This window comes from Stigmatopora argus, chromosome 6 (assembly GCF_051989625.1).
Source record: "Stigmatopora argus isolate UIUO_Sarg chromosome 6, RoL_Sarg_1.0, whole genome shotgun sequence".
NCBI classification, from domain to species: Eukaryota; Metazoa; Chordata; class Actinopteri; order Syngnathiformes; family Syngnathidae; genus Stigmatopora; species Stigmatopora argus.
In genome coordinates this window covers 20671688-20687031 of record NC_135392.1, presented here as the reverse complement: position 1 = coordinate 20687031, position 15344 = coordinate 20671688, and the positions used below count along the sequence as shown (strand labels likewise).

The 15344-nt window shown below is 43.7% G+C and overlaps 1 protein-coding gene across 7 annotated transcripts in view; it reads left to right on the top strand.

Annotated features, from left to right (window-relative positions):
* acad9 (acyl-CoA dehydrogenase family, member 9) overlaps positions 1–15344 on the top strand; it is a 156857-nt gene that overhangs the window by 96740 nt on the left and 44773 nt on the right. For 6 of the 7 annotated variants that reach the window (XR_013300578.1, XM_077602709.1, XM_077602710.1 and 3 more), the window contains exon 16: positions 13728–13856. The exons of the other annotated variant lie outside the window; for it this stretch is intronic. Coding sequence is in view for 5 of the 6 variants with exons in the window: in XM_077602709.1 (XP_077458835.1) it covers positions 13728–13856 (129 nt within the window). In the remaining variant the exon portion in view is untranslated. The remainder of the gene's footprint in view (positions 1–13727; positions 13857–15344) is intronic. 7 annotated transcript variants of the gene reach the window in all.

Here is a 15344-nt window from a genome sequence, read left to right as displayed (position 1 = left end):
AATTTGTTTAATAGTATACTAAAATTAGACGGATTTCGCGGAAGGGAGGGAGAGTGACAGGGAGAGGGGGGACTTTTTGCACGGCAACGCGCTCGTAACATAGCATAAACAAATTTAAATGAACTTGGATTACGATGCAGGCACACTCAAAAATAAATTTAATCTAACCTTACACTAAACTTAATTCTAATTTTGTTTTAAATTTTGATACTGATAGATCTGAAAATACAACTTCAGGAACAGGTTAAGAAAGAGTGAGATCAATTTAAAGGAAATAGGTTTATTACCGGACCGCAGAAATGGGGAGAGCTCAAACAGCGTGATCGCTCACAGTCTGTTGTCCTTGCAGCTCTCACTGAATGACCAGTAAGTGAGTCTTATATACAGGCAAAACTGACAGTTGTCAGCAGGACTTTGAACAGATACATTTCAGTCATTTGCAGGGCAAAAAGTAATTGATCAGTGTCGGACAGTTGAGTGTTTGTGCTGACATGTCAACCCAATCACAAGACTAAGATTGATTATTCAGTCAGACAGTTGAGTGTTTATGCTGACATGTCAGCCATTCACAATTTGTATGAGAACGCTGCTTTTATACTCACAAAAACTGATATAATCTTACAGATACCTTTCTTCTCCCGGGTTGGCTCTATTTACCCCGACTCTACCCTGTCTTTCACATGCAACCTAGATGTTTGCTTTTGTATTCCCTTCAAAATATTCCCAAAATGATGCACACACATGTCCTCACAATTGGATAACACACGACCACTTGCCAACGAGAAGTAGTATATCCGCCATTCGCACTGACTAACGGGAAAAAAAACACTGAAAAAAATGCAACGATCCGGCCAGTGCTCGCAGAGACATTACACGAGGGAGTTGCGACCAGAGAGACATTACACGAGGGAGTTGCCGGGAGAGAGACAGTGCCGAAGATGTTTTTATGAGTAGCCTCTCGCGTCCGCTGTCTGCTCGTATATCAAAATTTGTCTCGTATCTCAAGATAAATATTTGCCCGAAATTTTACTCGTATCTCAAATTGCTCGTATGCCGGAGCACTCGTATGTCGAGGTACCACTGTACTGGTAAGAGCAGTAAAACCAAAGCACATAGTCCTGTTGCACTTTGACAGGAGTCACATAATTTATTTGCCCCACACCACCACCGTAGGTCAAAACGTGGAATCAGTGGCGCAGTTTGTCTGGAACATGGGTACACCATGTCACATTTACCGGCCCCAGATTCAGACCTTTCCCTGTAAGGTTCAAAGCAGGTAAAGTTGGCAAAGGCAATGTTAGTGGAACATTGGTTTGTTGTTTACTGCTTTCATAACAGGATAGACACAGTTTCATCCATTTCCCCTTTTCTTCCAGTAATAAATAGCCAGACTGGCTTCCTGCATATGCAAATTCCTTATTTCTCACCAGTGAACATAAGAAGGTAGACTTGATTCTATGACAATAGAGTGATACAAACAAAAGGAATAGGGAAAAAATACAAAAGGACAAAAGGCAAACCGGGCTGGATTCTTCACAGGAGTTCAACAACCTCCTCTTCAGTCAGACACTGAAAAACAGCTCTTTCATTCCCTGCAATAGATACATTCACATAGTTGACATTCACAAACAAATGAATAAATTTATATTTCTTAATAGAATTGATCCACAAACTCCCCCTATTCACAAGGATTACCGTATTTACCCGCATATAAGCCGCACACTGAAAGTTGCCTTGAATTTTTTTAATTTTACAATTTCTCGCGTATAAGCTGCCCCCTAATTCCCAATTTTCACCTCCATATTCATGGTTTTAATAAGGAGTACAAATGTGTTACTTTGAAGGGAAAATCTTGAGAAAATCATCACAAGTGGTATTTCTGAGATACTATATGAATCAAAAGCACATTATTAGGTAGGGTCAAAATCATAAGGAAGTTAATAAGCCTATCTTTGTAAATGCAAAATATAAAATTATTCAGTTTGAAAAAAGAAATAAGTTCATCTTGATGAGGACCTGATGCTTTCTGATTACAGAAATCACAATTTTCTTACCAGAAATTTAAGATGTTGTGGCGGCCAAATTGCTTCTAATGACGAAATACCTAGATTTATTTTTCGATGCTTCATATTACTGCAATAGTTGTCACTTTAAACAAGAAATAAAAAGAAAAAAAATCTAAGCGGAATTGTTTTATTTCATAATCACAAATGTACAATAATTTCCTTTCAAATAGGAAGTAACGAAAGCACAACCAGGAAATGTGTCTGTAGCGGTTTAGTTTTCACCAAGTCTCTGGGTGCAATAATAGCATGAGATACACATTATGCAGGTATCAAGGCTGATATTTTAATGATCGACCACAAGACCTTCGATCAGCCTTTACTACTGGGATGTGCTGACACGATAAATGCTACGAACACATCAAGGCTACTCGCGTCTGGCCAATCAGAGCACGTTGAATTCGGTGAGACAGTGGTGCCCTAGGTAAGATGGCGATGCCCTGAGCGAGCAGTGACAGGCACAAGTGAGTTTTTTCGCATTCTTTGCAAGATCCGTTTTTTTTCCTTAAATTTCATTCATAGACGTCAAAATAAATTTTGCTTAGCGTTTTATCTGTTTATCTTTTCTGTTTTTTGAAATAAATGACCGTATTGGCCGCATTGTCTTGCGTTATGGTGTTTCGTCTTTGTCAACTTGCAGATTCGTGCATGCCGTCTTTTAATGCTCATATAAGCCGTACCCTCGATTCAGTCATTATTTTGTCCGACAAATGCGTTTTTTTGCGAGTAAATATGGTATTTTACCTAACTTAATAACAAAATAGAATATTTGATATATGATGATTTTACAAAGTGTTTGTGTTGTTCTGTTGTGCAGTAAAGATAAGAACTCCCTCCTCCTTACACTATGAAAAGTAAAGAGTAAATTCGGAAGAAATTTTGACAGACCTCTTTATTTTTATAAATTTCATACCAAAAGTTGCTTTGCAATATGAAATAAATAAAATTATCAATATCATAACCATTTGCAAGAAGACTATTTTCAGCCTCACAAAGAGAAACAGTGTAAATTTGCCACACGGCCATTTACAAAAAAATGAAATGAATAAAGTTGGATGAACTTCACCCATTTTAACCCAAGATAACAAATTTTAGATTTCTGCAATGTTTTCAGAACATTTATATAAAAGGGGGAAACATGTTGATATCAAGTAAGAAAAATATAACATGCTGTCCTCAAATGAGGACTGGGTTAAGGACATTTTTTAAAAAGGCATTTAAAAAAAAAAAGAAATCACCATGGAGAATTCACTTGGATCTTTTAGTGCAGGGGTCTCACAACGATTCCGCTTAGGGCCGCAGTGGGTCCTGGTCTTTGTTTCAACCCATACAGTGTCGACAGATTAACCAATGAGGGGTCTTCCAAAATTAGTAGCCATTGGCTGCAATCGACTGATTACACTTGCAAAAGGTGTCCGCTTGTTCGGTTTGAATGAAAACCTGCACCCCTGCGGCATTTTGAGGACCGGTTTGAGACCGCTGTTTTAGTGGGTCGACTCGGTGTTGTCCTGCATCTCACAATCGCTTACTTTTATCCTTTTGTGTTAATGCTCCATGTTATTACTTAAATCCTAAAAACACATTTCCTCATCATTCTCTTCTCCTGAGTGTTGGTCTGGAACTAGCGTTCATCTCGCAACAGCTCCCCCGTTCTCTGTGGTGGCCGCGTGGTGTAATTGCAGTTTAAATTTATCAAATTTTTAGTGAAACTTTTTAAGATTTTTGTTGACAAAATTATTTCATGATGATTATCGTTATCGTTTTATCGTCCAGCTCTAATCCTAAAGTTATCTTTGGAAAATAGGCATATGAGGGCTGTCGGCATTTCTGTAGAGCAGTGGTTCCCAAACTGGGGGGCGCGCCCCCCTGAGGAGGCGTAAAGAGAATTCAAGGGGGGCGTGAAGTCATCTGCTAAAAAAAATGTTAAAATAGATTATAAGAATAATAAAATCAAAGAACAAATATCTGCCATTAAATACATGCAAAATATGATTATAGCAGTCACTCCAACGGTCCAACCCGTTTTCTATTAACATAGATCTGTTTTCCTGAACAATGCTAAGAAATAAATGCAATAAAATAAAATAAGTTCACATGAGCAAAAGAGGAAGTGGGAGGGGGGGGGGGGGCGTGCGGGTCTACTGGAAGCAAGAAGGGGGGCGTCAGGTAAGATAGTTTGGGAACCACTGCTGTAGAGGTTGGGGGGTGGCGGGTGTCAGTCTATCAGTGCTCAGATCAAATGCCGCACACTGCATTCAATTGCTCCCAGGGGAATCATCCAAGGAAAAAAGCCTCTTCTAAAAATGACACTCAAGGAAGCTCACAAAAGATTTGCTGAAGACAAGCGGTCTAAGTATATATTACTGTAACGGTGTCCTGTGGTCTGATGAAACCAAGATAAATCTATTTGGTTTAGATTATCCCAAGGATATATATATACAGGGCTGTCAATTACTCCGGAATTTCAGGAGTTTCTCCGGAAATGCAACGCAAACTGCAAGACTTTGGACAACCTCCCTAAAACTCTGGAAATCCCCAAAAATTCTCACTTACCGTATTTTTACGACTAATCAGCGCATCGTATTTTAAGCCGCAGTGTCAGTAACGAGTGCTATTTCTGTATTTTAGACCCACAAAGCACGCACCGTTTCATTAGACGCATATATATTATATATGGATGAACATCGAAACGCAATACCGCTGGCTACTGGAAGCAGCCTATTTCCGGGTTCCGGTGCGCAGTGACTGCTGGGAAATATAGTTCTTGCACGCTACACCCACACGCTAAAAACACGTTTTAAAAAGGCAACGGAAGCAAAACTGATTTCGGTTGTACTTTATTTAGCCATTTTACAACTCACTCATGTCATCATCACCCACAAATCCCTCAAAGTCCTCATTTTCTGTGTCCGAATTAAACAATTGCCCAAACGAGCCTTCCAAAAAGCCGGGTCCCCTCTCTTCGTTCTCAGAGTCACCGTCATTTCCATGTGGCTCCTTAGAAATGATGCCGGCTTCGGCAAAAGCTCGAACAACCGTGCAAGCAGACACGATCGCCCAGGCGGCCACAGTCCATTCACAAATCTTAGCGTAAGAAGCCCGGCGCTGCCTGCCACTTTTCGTGAAGCCGGGCATGGCATATATATATATTATTTATGGATGATTATCGAACCGTAATAGCGCTGTCTACGAAAGCAGCCCCAAACGCTATTTCCGGTGCGCAGTGACTGCCGGGATAAATAGTCCTTTTGTCAAGGACTTGGCACTAATAGTATCAATATACTACAACGGCGAACACACTAATTTGGTGCTACATGTACCAAATGCACGCTACACCCGCACGCTAAAAACACGTTTTTAAAAAGGCAACGGAAGCAAGACTGAGTTCGGTTGTATTTTATTTAGCCATTTTACAATGTACTCACGTCATCACCCACAAAACCATCAAAGTCCTCATTTTCTGTGTCCGTATTGAACAATTGTCCATCAAAAACGCTGCGCTACGTTCGTCCAGGCGGCCACAATTCATTCGCAAATGGTAGCTAGCTAGTAGCTAGCGTAACTAGTATTCCAAGGCTGTTTTCCATGCTTCGCAACTGTGTTGATGCCAATCACAATTCATTTGCAAATGGTAGCTAGCTAGTAGCTAGCGTAACTATTCCAAGGCTGTCTTCCATGGTTCGCAACTGTATTGATGCCGATCGCCAGGCCACAATCCGTTCACAAATAGTAGCAAGCTAGTAGCTAGCGTAACTAGTACAGTGGTACCTCGACATACGATCGTAATCCGTTCCGAGACCTAGATCATATGACGAGGTTCTCGTAACTCGAGCGGACGTTTCCCATTGAAATGAATGGAAAAAATAATAATTCGTTCCAGCCCTCTGAAAAACACCAAAAACAGGATATTGGATTGGAAAAAATGTTTTATTTCTTCTTATTCCCCATCTATTAACAAAGTAACACATAACTATTGCTTTAATAGAAATAAAATGTGTTTAATCTAACTAAAATTGGGCGGATTTCGCCGAGGGGAGAGGGGCACAAAAGGGGCGGGGGGCTTTTTTTTTTCCACACAACGCACTCGTAAACGGAACAAACACTCCACCCTCACGTTCGCTATCGATGGGCTGTTTCCTGTTGTACTATTCCCTTCAAAATATTCCGAAAATGATGCACACAAATGTCCTCACAATCGGATAACGCACGACCACTTGCCAACGAGCAGCAGTCTTTTATCAGCGATCGCTCCGCTGCTCATGGGAGCTTCGGGGGCGCTGGCTAGCGGCTCCCTTTTAGCTTGTAGCATCTGTATTCGCATCCCCTTTGAACGGCGCCTATGATAGAGTTGCTACCGGGGATGCTATTGCGGGGAGTTGCGAGCCAGTGCCCCTGATGTTCTTATGAGCAGCCAACGGGCAGCAGTCTTTTATCAGCGATCGCTCCGCTGCTCATGGGAGCTTCGGGGGCGCTGGCTAGCGGCTCCCTTTTAGCTTGTAGCATCTGTGTTCGCATCCCCTTTGAACGGCGCCTATGATAGAGTTGCTACCGGGGATGCTATTGCGGGGAGTTGCGAGCCAGTGCCCCTGATGTTCTTATGAGCAGCCAATGGGCAGCAGTCTTTTATCAGCGATCGCTCCGCTGCTCATGGGAGCTTCGGGGGCGCTGGCTAGCGGCTCCCTTTTAGCTTGTAGCATCTGTGTTCGCATCCCCTTTGAACGGCGCCTATGATAGAGTTGCTACCGGGGATGCTATTGCGGGGAGTTGCGAGCCAGTGCCCCTGATGTTCTTATGAGCAGCGAACGAGAAGTAATATAATACTCCTTGTATTAGATCAAAATAACAGGAAATGCAGCAGCTGAGCTTACCCACGTATTGATTGTGGGTAAAGTTTTATTCTGAGAAAGAGTGCCATTGCCTGTCGGCGTTGTGTGCACGAGTATACTTCATTACCCAGAAAGCCCTCTTTTCCCCTTGCATGCGCGTTGTGTGTTTCCTGGTCTGAATAACTCATTCGGTGCTCGTAAATATTGTTATACACGAAAGATATGCAAAAAAGACAGTGCCATGGCCACCTGGCTTGGTCGCATCACGGGTGAATTATTCGATCGAAATTTCCGTCGTAAGACGAGAATATTGTATGACGAGCGGTCGTGTGACGAGGTACCACTGTATTCCAAGGCTGTCTTCCATGCTTCGCAACTGTGTTGATGCCGATCACAATTCATTCACAAATGGTAGCTAGCTAGTAGCTAGCGTAACTATTCCAAGGCTGTCTTCCATGGTTCGCAACTGTGTTGATGCCGATCGCCATGCCACAATCCGTTCACAAATAGTAGCTAGCTAGTAGCTAGCGTAACTAGTATTCCAAGGCTGTCTTCCATGCTTCGCAACTGTGTTGATGCCGATCGCCAGGCCACAATCCGTTCACAAATAGTAGCTAGCTAGTGTTGATGCCGATCAGCAGCCCACAATCCATTGGGTGTATTGACAAAAAAAACTATATATCCCAGCAGTCACTGCGCAGTACTTTATCTACGGGAAATAGTAGAGTCGGGGGCTGCTTGCCATAGTTGTCCTATCGACGGATTTATTTTATTTTATCGTGATAACAATTTTAGTATTGGTCCATATATAAAGTGCACTGGATTATAAGGCGCCCTGTCTATTTCGGAGAAAATTTCAGACTTATGTGCGCCCTATAGTCGTGAAAATACGGTACATTTTTTTTTGAAGCAACCATTTCTAAAAATCTAATACCAAATTGCCAATTTAACAGCCTCGAAATTCACAACATCGCTATGCCTTCCGTTAACTTGATTCAACTGCACTGTAAACGGTAAGAATTCGGTAACACGAGGGCATTGTGAATCATCTGAGTTACAAGTTCTGACGTATGTGTGTGTGCGACTTCAGCTTGGCAATCATCCCCAAAATGACTGACGTTTGCACATTGCACAACATGCAAGTCCGACTTTAGCGTGACACATGTTGGAATTACTGACTGTAAAACGCATGTAGGACCCAAACAGAAAGATAAACTTATTTTCATTATGCTGCACTTTTTCAAGTTTGCAAAAAACACAATGTTTTAATTCATGTGAAAATATGACAGCTTGATTTAAATTGTCCTACGCTTATTTTTTTACATTTTATATCGATTTTGCGTGGATCGCATTCACTCCGGAAATGGGACAAGGGTACTCCTAAAATGGGGTCTACGAAGGTTGGCAGCTATCTACGGTGAGGCTAATGAGTATTTAGTCAACCACCAATTGTGCAAGTTCTCCAACTTGAAAAGATTAGAGAGACCTGTAATTGTCAACATGGGTAAACCACAACCATGAGAGACAGAATGTGGGGGGAAAAACAGAAAATCACATTGTTTGATTTTTAAAGAATTTATTTCCAAATTAGAGTGGAAAATAAGTATTTGGTCAACCTACAAACAAGCAAGATTTCTGGCTGTCAAAGAGGTCTAACGAGGTCTCCACTCGTTACTTGTATTAATAGCATCTGTTTTAACTCATTATCGGTATAAAAAACACCTGTCCACAACCTCAGTCTCTCACACTCCGCACTCCACTATTGCCAAGACCAAAGAGCTGTCGAAGGACACCAGAGACAAAATTGTACACCTGGACCAGACTGGGAAGACTGAATCTGCAATAGGTAAAACGCTTGGTGTAAAGAAAATAACTGTGGGATCAATTATTAGAAAATGGAAGACATACAAGACCACTGATAATCTCCCTCGATCTGGGGCTCCATGCAAGATCTCATCCCGATAACAAGAACAGTGAGTAAAAATCCCAGAACCACACGGGGGGACCTAGTGAAAATACCTACAGTGACAAAGGCTACTATCTGTAACACAATGCGCCGCCAGGGACTCAAATCCTGCACTGCCAACGTGCCCCCCTGCTGAAGCCAGTACACATCCAGGGCCATCTGTGGTTCGTTAGAGAGCATTTGGATAATCCCAAAGAAGACTGGGAGAATGATGAAACCAGAAACTCAGAAGAAAACAAAATATAATTTTTGGTAGAAACACAGGTTCTCGTGTTTGGAGGAGAAAGAATACTGAATTGCATCCAAAGAACACCATACCCACTGTGAAGCATGGGGGTGGAAACATCATGCTTTGGGGCTGTTTTTCTGCAAAGGGACCAGGACGACTGATCTGTATAAAGGAAAGAAAGAATGGGGCCATGTATCGAGAGATTTTGAGTGAAAAACTCCTTCCATCAGCAAGGACATTGAAGATGTGACGTGGCTGGGTCTTTCAGCATGACAATGATCCCAAACACACAGCCAGGGCAACAAAGGAGTGGCTGAAGTCACACATGCATGTTGTGCAGTGTGCAAACGTCAGTCCTTTTGGAGACAGTTTCAACATGGGATATTTCGTCGAATACAAACCAATAAACTTCTGCGAGGGTTTGTGTTTCTTGGATTGGATTGGATAACTTTATTCATCCCGTATTCGGGAAATTTTGTTGTCACAGTAGCAAGAGGGTGAGGATGCAGGAATAGGAAAGGCATTTTAGACATAAATAGATAGGTAAAAGTAAGTTAATAAATAAATACATGAATAAATATATAAATAAATAAGTGTGTTGCTTAGCACATATATACATACATACACATAAATATACGTGCATGCATACGGTAGGTCTCAACACTCAGCCATTTTTTTGTTAAAGAGCCTGACAGCTGATGGGAGGAAGGATCTGCGGAAGCGCTCCTTCCTGCAATGAGGGTGCCGCAGTCTATTGCTAAAGGAGCTTCGGAGGGACTCCACAGACTCATGCAGGGGGTGGGAGGTGCTGTCCATGATGGACATCATCCTGGTCAGCATTCTCCGCTCTTCCACTTCCTCCACAGAGTCCAGAGGACAGCCCAGAACAGAGGTGGCCCTCCTGACCAGCTTATTCGCCTGTTCCTGTCCCTCTCCGTGCTCCCGCATCCCCAACAGAGCACTGCATAAAACACTGTAGATGCCACCACAGTGTCGTAGAAAGTCCTCAGCAGTGTCCTGCACACTCCAAAGGAACGTAGACTCCTCAGTAGGTAGAGGCGGCTCTGGCCCCTTTGTACAGGGCATCTATGTTTGTGGACCAATCTAGTTTGTTGTTGAGGTGAACACCCAGGTACTTAAAATTCTCCACGATTTCAATGTCTGTACCCTGGATGTTCACCTGAGTGGTCTGTTGAGGATTCCTCCGAAAATCGATGACCATTTCCTTTGTCTTACTGGTGTTGATGTAGAGGTGGTTTTGCCTACACCAGTCAACAAAGGCTGTGATGACTCCCCTGTACTCCAGGTCGTTTCCGTCCGTCACTCGTCCAATAATAGCGGTGTCGTCAGAGAACTTCTGGAGGTGGCAGGTGTCTGTATTATGTTGGAAATCCGATGTGTAGAGGGAGAAGAGGAGTGGGGAGAGCACTGTGCCTTGTGGGGCCCCCGTGCTGCAAGCTACCACATCAGACATACAGTCCTGGAGTCTCACATATGGTCTGTCAGTGAGGAAGTCGATGATCCATGCAGCTAGGTGGTTCCTTAATCCAGCCTCTTCCAGTTTCCCTCTCAGTAGGACCAGCTGAATGGTGTTGAACGCACTGGAGAGGTCAAAAAACATCATTCTCAGCGTGCTTCCCGTGTTCTGCAGGTGTGAAAGAGACCTGTGCATCAGGTAGGTGGTAGCATCTTCCACACCAATACCTGGACGATAGGCGAACTGCAGAGGGTCCAGCTCTGCATTCATCAGGGGGCTTAGGTGATTGAGGATGATTCTCTCCAATGTCTTGATCAGGTGAGAGGTTAATGCTACCGGCCTGAAGTGGTTTGGCTCCCTGGGGTACGCAGTCTTAGGAACTGGGACCACACAGGAAGTTTTCCACAAGGTGGGGACCTTCTGCAGACTGAGGCTGAAAATATGCAGAATCACTATACCAAGCTGATCCGCACACTCTCAGTAGTCTGGAGCTGAGGCCGTCTGGACCGGTAGCCTTCCTTGCCTCGATCTTCTTTAGCTGTTTTATCACCTGATCGACAGTATTGCAGAGACCGGTGGAAGAGGGGGAGGAAGAGGAGGAGAACGAGGGGGAGCGTTGTTTCTGGTCTGGGGGGTTAGGGGAGTGGGGGCAGGACTGAATCTGTTAAAGAACTGATTCAGTTCATTGGCCCATTCCCTGCCGCCAGACTCCGGGTCTCTCTCGCTGTTGCCTCCATGGCCCGAAATAGTCCTCAAGCTCCTCCAGACCTCTTTGGTGTTGCCTCTCTGGAGTTGGTTCTCCAGCGTCCTCCTGTAGATGGTCTTACCCTTCCTTATCTCTCTCTTCAGCTCCTTCTGGACCATTTTCAGGCTCTCTTTCTCTCCAGACCTAAAAGCCCTCTACTTCTTTTTCAGGAGGGCCCTTAGATCCCTGGTGACCCATGGCTTATTGTTGGAGAAACAACGGACCTTCTTGGAGGGTACAATGTTCTCAACACAGAAGTTAATATAATCTGTGATGCAGTGGGTCAAGCTGTCAATGTCATAACCATGTGAATTGCACAGCTCCTCCCAGTCAGTGGTCTCAAAACAGTCCCTCAGTACCATGCTGGTCTCCTCGGTCCATCTTTGTATGATCCTCGTGGTAGGTTTTATTTTCCTCACCATAGGGATGTAGGTGGGGATCAGATGGACCAGGTTGTGGTCTGAGCGGCCCAGTGGGAGGAGGGGGACTGAGCTGTATGCCTCCTTTGTGTTGGCATACAGCAGGTCCAGAGGTTTTTGTTCCCTGGTGTGGCACTTCACATACTGAGTGAAGGTGGTGAGAGTAGAAGCCAAGGGAGCATGGTTAAAATCACCAGAGATAAGAAGGAGAGACTGGGGGTGTGACGTTTGCAGCCGGGACACAGTGGCGTGAAGCAGCTCGCGGGCGACTGTCGCATTGGCCGAGGGACGTATATACGCAGTTATTATGATAACGTGCAAGAACTCCCGGGGGATGTAAAACGGCCTGATGCTAACGGCTACTAGCTCGATATCTCGAGTGCAGAGTCGCTCCTTCACAGTAATGTGCCCGGGGCTGCACCATCTACTATTAATAAAAACAGTAGTCCCCCCCCCTTTCTTCCTACCGCTCTCCTCAGCTGAAAACCGTCCAAGGAGACGAGAGAGTCCGGAATTAGTTCATTCAGCCAGGTCTCCGTGAAGCACATAATGCAGATATTCCGATATTGTCGTTGTTGTTTGGTCAGCGCCGTTAGCTCTTCCATCTTATTGGGGAGAGATCTTACGTTCCCCATAATAATAGATGGAATGCTGGGTCTGAAGCGTCGCTTTCTCTCCTGACATTTTCGTCCAGCTCTGCATCCTCTTCTCTTCCTCTTTAACTCCGCGGGGAGGTCCAGGTCCAGGGGAATCCAGGTGTTGCGTAGCGCTAACAGCTGATCCTTTGTGTAAAACAGCGGAGGCATGGCTGAGTGGGTCAAAATATAATGTCCAGAATTCGCAAAGATAAACTAAACTAATAGCTCAAAGACTGCCTCTCGCACAACTTGAGTCTTGGAGTAGAGTCTTGAAAGTAAAGTTTTAAAACGTTAAAGTTTGTAATATAATATATAAAGCAAAGTAACAAGTAAAATCCTAAGAGACAATCAAACGTAAAAATAAAGGATAAAAAAGCTCTAAAAAAGCCCTAAAAACAAAGAATCCGAGTGAGGGTATAGGGAGCCACTGCAACTAGCAGCCGCTTTGAACGGCGCCTATGAAGAAGGATGTTGATGTATCAGATGTTGCATCAAGATTGCCATCCATTTTGCGCTTAACCCAAGCAGGCATATTGATAAGACTTACCAGTGGTGTGTACGCCTACTTCCTTCAGAATAACCCCGGAAATGATAGAATTTGTTTCAAAACATAAGACTGGTGGTTTAGTAATACTTACTTGCCTTATGAAAAAAACGAAAATGTTAACGCGATAGAGGCTACCTATTCCATTGCCACTCTGAATTCGCACAAGACGAATCATTTGTCAGAACTTGTAGCTTAGATGATTCACAATGCACTGGTGTTACCGAATTTATCCGGTTTACGGTGCAGTTGAATCAAATGCGGAAGCCGTAGTGAAGGTGTGAATTTTGAGGCATTTAAATTGGAAATTTGGTACTTTTCTGAAATGACTGCTTCAAAAAATTAAGTGATTTTTTATTTTTTTCCCGGGTTTTCGAGGTTGCCCGGAGGCCCGTAGTTGCTTTAGCTATTTGGGTAAAGTCTGGAAATTCCAGAGAAGTTGGCAGCTTTGTATTACACTTCTGCTAAGGCCAAAACAGTGGTAGACTGACCCAACGCTCTGTTTCTGACTCCTCTCTCAGGTTAATACATTGTTTGCATTAGAACAAGTAGGTTTTGTTGGAGTTCTTATAAGGGAACGAACACACACGGACCCATTAGAAATAAGGAATTAAAAGGTGATTAAACTACAGGAGGGTTCATTGAGCCTCAAGAGCAAAGGATTATTATTATTTTACATGGATTATACTTTACAATTTTTAATGGAAGTTATCACCATAAAATGGCTATATAATCATTCTGGAAAAAATTGCATAGTTTTGTGACATCTATAATGAATTTTAAACTCCAACCTTTAATAAAATGTCCTTTTTGATATTAGACAATTGTGGATGAACAGCTCATTCTGAAGAAAGTAGCAGATGTGGTTATCAACTTGTATGCGATGACAGCTGTCCTGTCTCGAAGTAGCCGCTCCATCACACTCGGCCTAAGGAATCATGACCATGAGGTATGTTATATTGCACACACTCACATGGAGAAGCATATAAACCCATTTTCCCATAGCATGGATTCAAAAAGGTACTTGTCATATACATTACTGTTATACTTAGATATTGGATATGTATAACATATTAAAAAAGAGTAATCCTCCCCCATTGGCAGGTGATGGGAAACAAACCCAAATAGCGATTGTCTATATCAGGGGTCACCAAACTACGGCCCGCGGCCCGAATACGGCCCGCCGGCAAATTTTAGACCGGCCCTCTGAACAATACCAGAGACGCTATCGGATTTTTTTCCTATTTGGCCTTGAAGACTGGGACGTTTTAATCTTGTGGTTGGTTCATTGCACCCCTGCTGAGCCCACAAATCATCCCAGTGAAGCGGGGCTTCGCATTGCTTCTTTGGTGACACGCGCGGGAAGTGTTTCCCTTTGATGCACGCGGGCACGTCCACCGTTGGATGCGCGAGCACAGTGATACCGAGACATCTGGACGATCGCAGGTGAGGGCGGAGCCCTGGGACCATCGCGGACTATTCAAGCATGTAAAAACTGTGCAACCTGTTTGAGAACGGAATAATGGCGAAAAAGTTAGGTAAGAGACAAATTGATTCAGAATGCAGGGTATTTAACCTGGAGTGGACAAACTATTATTTTTTTATTCATTGCAAAGAAAAGGCTGTTTGTCTCATCTGTCAAGAATACAATCTTCGCCGACACTATGAATCCCGTCACAAAGACAAGTACAATAGCTTGCAAGGCCAAATACAAGCAGACAAACTCTCAAAGCGAAAAAGTGGACTACTATCTCAACAAAATATGTTTGTACGCCAAGCTCAGCTGAACCAGGCATCCGTTCGGGCCAGCTTTCGGGTTGCTAAACTGATAGCAAGCAGCGGTAAGCCTTTCACTGACGGAGAGTTTGTTAAGAAATGTATGGGTGCTGTCGCGGAGGAGGTGTGTCCCGAGAAGAAAGATGCATTTAATGCCGTAAGTCTGTCGGCGAATACAATGACCAAACGCGTTGAAGAAATCGGGAGTAATGTATATGCCAAGCTGCAGCAGAAGACGAAAGAATTTGACTTTTTTTCATTAGCACTGGATGAAAGCACGGACGTGCAAGACACAGCGCAACTGCTCATTTGTATTCGTGGAGTTAGCGCAAACTTTGAGATATGTGAGGATCTGGCAGCCCTCCAAAGTCTCAAAGGGACTACAACGGGAGAGGATATTTTTGACAAAGTGTGCCAAACCATGGAGAAGTTGGACCTGGACTGGTCAAAGCTAGCTAGCATCACGACTGACGGGGCTCCTAGCATGGTGGGCGTAACTCGCGGTCTAATGGGACGCATGAACCGGGAGTTGGAAAAAAGGGGTCTCACCGCCCCGCTACGAGTCCACTGCCTAATTCACCAGCAAGCACTGTGCTGCAAAGTGTTGAGGTGAGAGAGATTCTGCTCTGACAACTGAGCTGAACTTTTATCTGTTAAGATT